Source organism: Limulus polyphemus, unplaced genomic scaffold, assembly GCF_000517525.1.
Source record: "Limulus polyphemus unplaced genomic scaffold, Limulus_polyphemus-2.1.2 Scaffold4504, whole genome shotgun sequence".
Classification (NCBI taxonomy): domain Eukaryota; kingdom Metazoa; phylum Arthropoda; class Merostomata; order Xiphosura; family Limulidae; genus Limulus; species Limulus polyphemus.
In genome coordinates, this window is record NW_013670114.1 from 34,212 (window position 1) to 39,696 (window position 5,485).

The window sequence follows — 5,485 nt, forward strand, 5'->3', positions numbered from 1 at the left end:
CACTGTGTTTGATTATTACATGAGCAATATCTTAGCAAATAGACAAGATAAGACCTTCTTATTTTATATTCTAACTTATCAATATCAATATTTGAGTTTCTAATTCTTATGAAACTCTAGACTTAGTATTTTGACTTCACAAACATCTAATTTGAACCTGTGCAGCATTCAACATGCCACGTGACACACAAAAAATTGATGTTTATCTGTGTTTTTTTCAATATTTACTTTAGATTATAATTCAAATTTTGGAATTATACATTACTCAATTTATTAATTTTACAGTTTAATACCAAACTTATTGACATAAATTCATGAAATAGTAGTTCAATAAAATTTTGAATGCAAGCCAACAAACGAGGTGACATGGCCATTCACCTGTGACCTGTCTCAAGAGGGTTAAAGTAGACGAAATGAGAATAAACTAAAGAAAATTTCCATATCTTTCAATCTAATTTAATTTAATACATACATTTTCAGGAATGAAAAGATCATCTGAAAAAGCTATAAAAATTCCCAGATCTATGATTTGTTCCTAAATTTTCTAAGTTTCATACTATATTCCATTGTTGTCAGGTGTTTAGGGCTCTCAACTCACAATCTGTGGGTTGCAGATTCGAATACTCATCCCACCAAAATTACTCATCCTTTCAGCTGTGGGGGCATTTTATAGTGATGGTCCCACTTTTCATTGGTAAAAGAGTAGCCCAAAAGTTGGTGGTAAGTGGTGATGACTGGCTGCCTTTTTTCTGGTCGTTTGTTGCTAAATTAGGGACGGCTAGCATACATAGTTGTCCTGTAGATTTATGTGAAATTCAAAATAAACCATTGTTGTTCTTTGCAGGAGCTATATCTAATCACTTTCCCACAAAACCATAAATTGCTTCTGACACCAGTTAATTTACTCTACATTCCCGTAAATATTTTATCATCAGCTCTTTCCATTGGTATAAACTTTGGCTTTAGCAATTTTCAAACCAGAGTTACATTAGTAGTAGTTCACATCACATGGTGTGAGGTCATAAAAGGTTGGGAATGAGGGGATATTCTAATAAAATAGGAGAAAGAGAAGGAAAATCAAGTGAGAAACCATTCTCAATGGGTCATAATATCTAAGCAAATTTAAACCTATGGGTTGTAATTGCCAGAAAAATGATATAAGAATCTATAAAATGTGTTGTGTATAGATGAGGTATTTTGGAGCTGTGCAGAAATGTAAGTTTAAATTTGTTTTTCATTTTTCTTTGCAAATTATACTAAATATATGGTTCAAGATGAAAAATTGTTTTTTCTTTAAAACATTGTTGAACAGAGTTAGAATTATTATTTTTACTTAAAGTTTGAAATGTGATATGCAAGTGTGCCCTCAACACCTGAGAGGTAATCACCTGTCCAGAAAGGGTTCAGCAGAGCTAACTGGCAATGAAGACCTAGAAAAGGCAAATGTTTTGGACCTAATTCAAGTTAAATTGTCAGTTTTAGAACTTGAAAGCTTGAGATATGAGGAAACTTTTGATCAGCATTTTGCAACAGTAGATAGTACTGGTGTTACTTATTCAGAACCTTGCACTAGAATTATTTTTACACATTGTATGTACATTTCAAAACTCAAGTCATATTGACTGGCAGAGATTGTTACTGAATCACATTCCTTTATGAAGCATTGGATTTTTATGCTAAATACCCTAGGAATTTAATTTTTCTGAAAACATTTTGCTGCTCTTGATGTTACTGATTGTTTAGTGTTTCAAAATGTCAACTTTGACTTTCTGGCTTCAGATTACAAGTGTGTACTTGACCAGTTATAGAAGTCATCTAGCTTCTCAAACTGAATGAATTTATCAAATCTTACTTGCATATGGTAAAGGAGGAACTCAGATAGATGTATCCAAACTTGAGCTTTCTTTATTGCTTGATTTTAACTCTCTCAGTCACACTTTTTTCTGGCAAATTCTCTCTCTCTGCATTGAAGATTGTCTAGAGAAAGCACAGTGGTAGATAGACTTGACAGTTCTGTCAGTTGAGTTAGAATAAGTGAAGCCCATCAAGGTAGGTAGTTGTTTGCATCTCCCTTGTATAATGTCATCACTTCTCATATTGTCAGTTTTTGTTAGTTGAGCTAGTGTTGAGTGAAAGTTAGATGTTATTCATGATTATTTCTGGAATCACTTTTCTGTGAAGATAGTCATTCACTTAGCCTTCGTATAATATCTTCACTGCACATATTGTTGGTTCTGTCAAAATGAATGAAGCCTATCAAGTTAGATGCTGTTCAATATAATTTCTGGAATCAGTTTACTGTCGATCATCAGTGAAGAGATTTGTTCACTTGTACCTTGTATAATGTCTTCACTGTGTGCACATGTTTGTACAGTTACTGTAGGTAGTGTGCTACATGTGCTACACACTATACACACACACACACATATATCTATATGGAATGATGTTTTAGAATACACTGTTAGGCCTGCTCTTATTGTATGACTTGTTACTTATTTTACCCGAAACATGTGTATATAACCCGGGAAATGGTTGTACATATATTGGTGTATTGGTATGAACAATAAACATTATTGGGTATTTGGGCCAATTATATTTTTTGTGTGTCTGATGCCCCTGCCCTCAAGTCACTTCATTTTTCTTGTTGTTGAGCTAATTTGATGTGAAAAATCTATTAAAAATAAAAATAAAGTAGTTATTCAAATTTTACACTGGTATCTAGTTGAAGGATTATTCTTCATGTAAAAGTAGTTAAAGAAAACAGCAAGAAGTGAAAATCAATTAGGGGGCATAAATATTAGGTAAATGTTTGGCTATTAGTAAAATAGCATTTTTTGTTTTGAAGAAAGCCACTGAAACAACATTTTTTGTGTTGCTCAGCTCAGTTGTTTTAGCTTTGAAATATATATCAACATAAAGGGTCATACAGAGTGGATTCAACACAAAAGGAATATGAGAAGCTTTAACATTTTTAGTGAATGATATATGTTATTCATTGTGAACAAATCAAAACATTTCTTTTAAAAAAGTTATATTTAACTTTTCTTTAAAATGATTCTCATAATATATATATATAGAATAGATTGAATATATAGTAAATATATTAGCCAATATTGTTAATGAAACTAATAATGAAAAAAGAAACTTAAACAGTTTAGTGACTGTGGTAAATAAAAGTATCTATGGATGCAGAATGAAGAGGAATTTTAGGGTCCAAGGTCCTAGAAGGAAGAACAGCATAAAGGTCAAACATACAGAAGAGCACCTTGGGTCCTGCTGGTCTTTTACATTAATAACTTTCACAGACATATATTTTGCTGCTGTCTCTTTTTGTGAATGAGAGACTTCCTATTTTCCATGGATATTGAGCACCAGAATTACTGATGGTATCCAAACTCCTATTTGACATTTTAAACTCATCTTTCTAAACTGTTTTATGCATCAAATTGCCTGTGGACTCATGACTTTGTTAATTACAGGTTCTATAATTGTAAAAAAAAACTATAGTATCTTGTTGGTACAAACTTAACTGTGGGTGTCTTTGTTTTTACACATTCCTCCCAATTTGTCCACCTCAGAGTCAAAATCAGAGGTGTGTAAAAACAGCATTTCAGTTCTGTCTTCTGTTTCCCACAAATCATTGTCTTGATTCCTTTTTGGTCAGTACCAGAAATCATCATTTGGGTTGGACAATGAGAAATGGGGATTCTTTTGAGTCCAAGTGGACAAATTGGGAGATATATGGGGAAAAAAGTCTGCAGTTTAGATGAGTTTTGTCATAAATTATAGGCCTGTTGGTTTCTGGTATGCTTTCAGTGTTTGAAAAGTGACTTTTAAAGTATTACTTTGTTTATAATAAAATTTTTATTATATTTTATGTAGAATAACTGTAGCCATCATTATTTTATAACTTGTTATGAATGAATCATTCCAAGTTGGAATATTTATTGTACTAACTATCATTAGTGATATACCTGCTTAGAATAGGACAGTAACAACAATTTATGTGCTGAAGACTGCTCAGCCCATTGCAATCACCCTTTTATCTGCTACAAATACCAACCAAAGCAACCATTTCAATTGAAATGTGACATTTCACAACTATACTCCTATCCAAAAAAAAAAAAAACACATTTCAAACCTATTTTACCCCTTGAATCACTAAAACCACCAACCGAAGCAGTGAACACAGTTTAAATATAATCTTTCATATCTATATTTCTTTTGCAACAAAACTTGAAACATATTTTGAACATTTCAAAATTTTTATGAATACTGTAGATTTTTATTAGTCCTGCTCACATTCATATATGTATAATATTCACCTCACTGTCTGTGTAGTATGTAAAACTATTAATAGAGTTTTAATTAGTGTGGTAAGCACATCTTGTTTTTATGTCTGTTCTGTTAAGCTTTAATGGTATGTCTTGTTTTTTGAAGATGATCTGAAGGGAATGCAAAAACTGGTGACAAATGGCCTGTCTAAAGATGTGTCTAATCATGTGCCTCACAAAACAAAATCTGGAATGTCTAGTTCTAGTAAATCAGACATCAAAATGATGAAGCCTGGTGAGAATAAAGACAATAACAACAAAGTTCATTCACATAAAACCAGTTCTAGTAAACATCATGAAGACAAAGTTTACTTAAAACATTCTTCAAGCTCAAAAGAAAATTCATCTAAAGTTAAATCTATAAAACATAATGACTCTTCTAAACATAAGGAAAAAAGTGATTCCTCTAAACTTAAGGAAAAATCTCAGGACAAAGAAAAAGTAAATTCAACTGGGCATAAAACCAAAGAAGGAAGTGTGAAACCCAAAGAATCAAGCAGCAAACCAAAGGATTCATCGTACAAGTCTAGTGATGGTGTTTCCTCAAAAATTGGTGATAGTGCAAAAAAGGATTTCAAATCAAAAGATATTTTAAAAAGTGAAGGAACCAGTAAGAAAGAAGGGGTAAAGTTAAAGGAAAATAAAGAAAGCCATAAAACCAAAGAAAGAAGAAGAGAAATTCAGAGAAGAAAAGCACAAATCTAGTGAATATAAAGAGCATGAATCAAAAGAGATGAATGACAAACATCATGGAGAAAAGTCAAAGCATAGTTCTTCATCTGAAAAACTTAAAACTGGGAGCAACAAGATTAAAGATATTAGTGAAAAAGAAAAGATTAAAGTGAAAGAAAATAATGAGAAAAACAAATTGAAGAACAGAGAACATGGAGAAAAAAAAGATATATCCAAAGAATTTGAAGAAGGAAGAGCAGGAGGAGATGCCAGAATTGATGTGAAGAAAAAGATTGTGCACACCGATAAGATAGAACGCTCTAGCCACATTGTGAAAGAAGAAAGTCCTCTGAAAATAAAGATAAAACGTGAACCAGAAGGTTCAGTAAGTGATGATGATGTTCCTTTGGTAAGTGTTTATTGCTGAAATCTGGGTTTAGGAAAGATTTTCTATATATTTGAATATTAGAGATTTCTAG

General features: G+C 32.1%; 1 protein-coding gene across 1 annotated transcript in view; it reads left to right on the forward strand.

Annotated features, from left to right (window-relative positions):
* LOC106471268 (DNA topoisomerase I, mitochondrial-like) overlaps window positions 1-5,485 on the forward strand; it is a 57,340-nt gene that overhangs the window by 17,024 nt on the left and 34,831 nt on the right. The window contains exon 3 of the mRNA XM_013931859.2: window positions 4,441-5,415. Coding sequence (XP_013787313.1) covers window positions 5,068-5,415 — 348 coding nt within the window. The 5' untranslated portion in view covers window positions 4,441-5,067. The remainder of the gene's footprint in view (window positions 1-4,440; window positions 5,416-5,485) is intronic.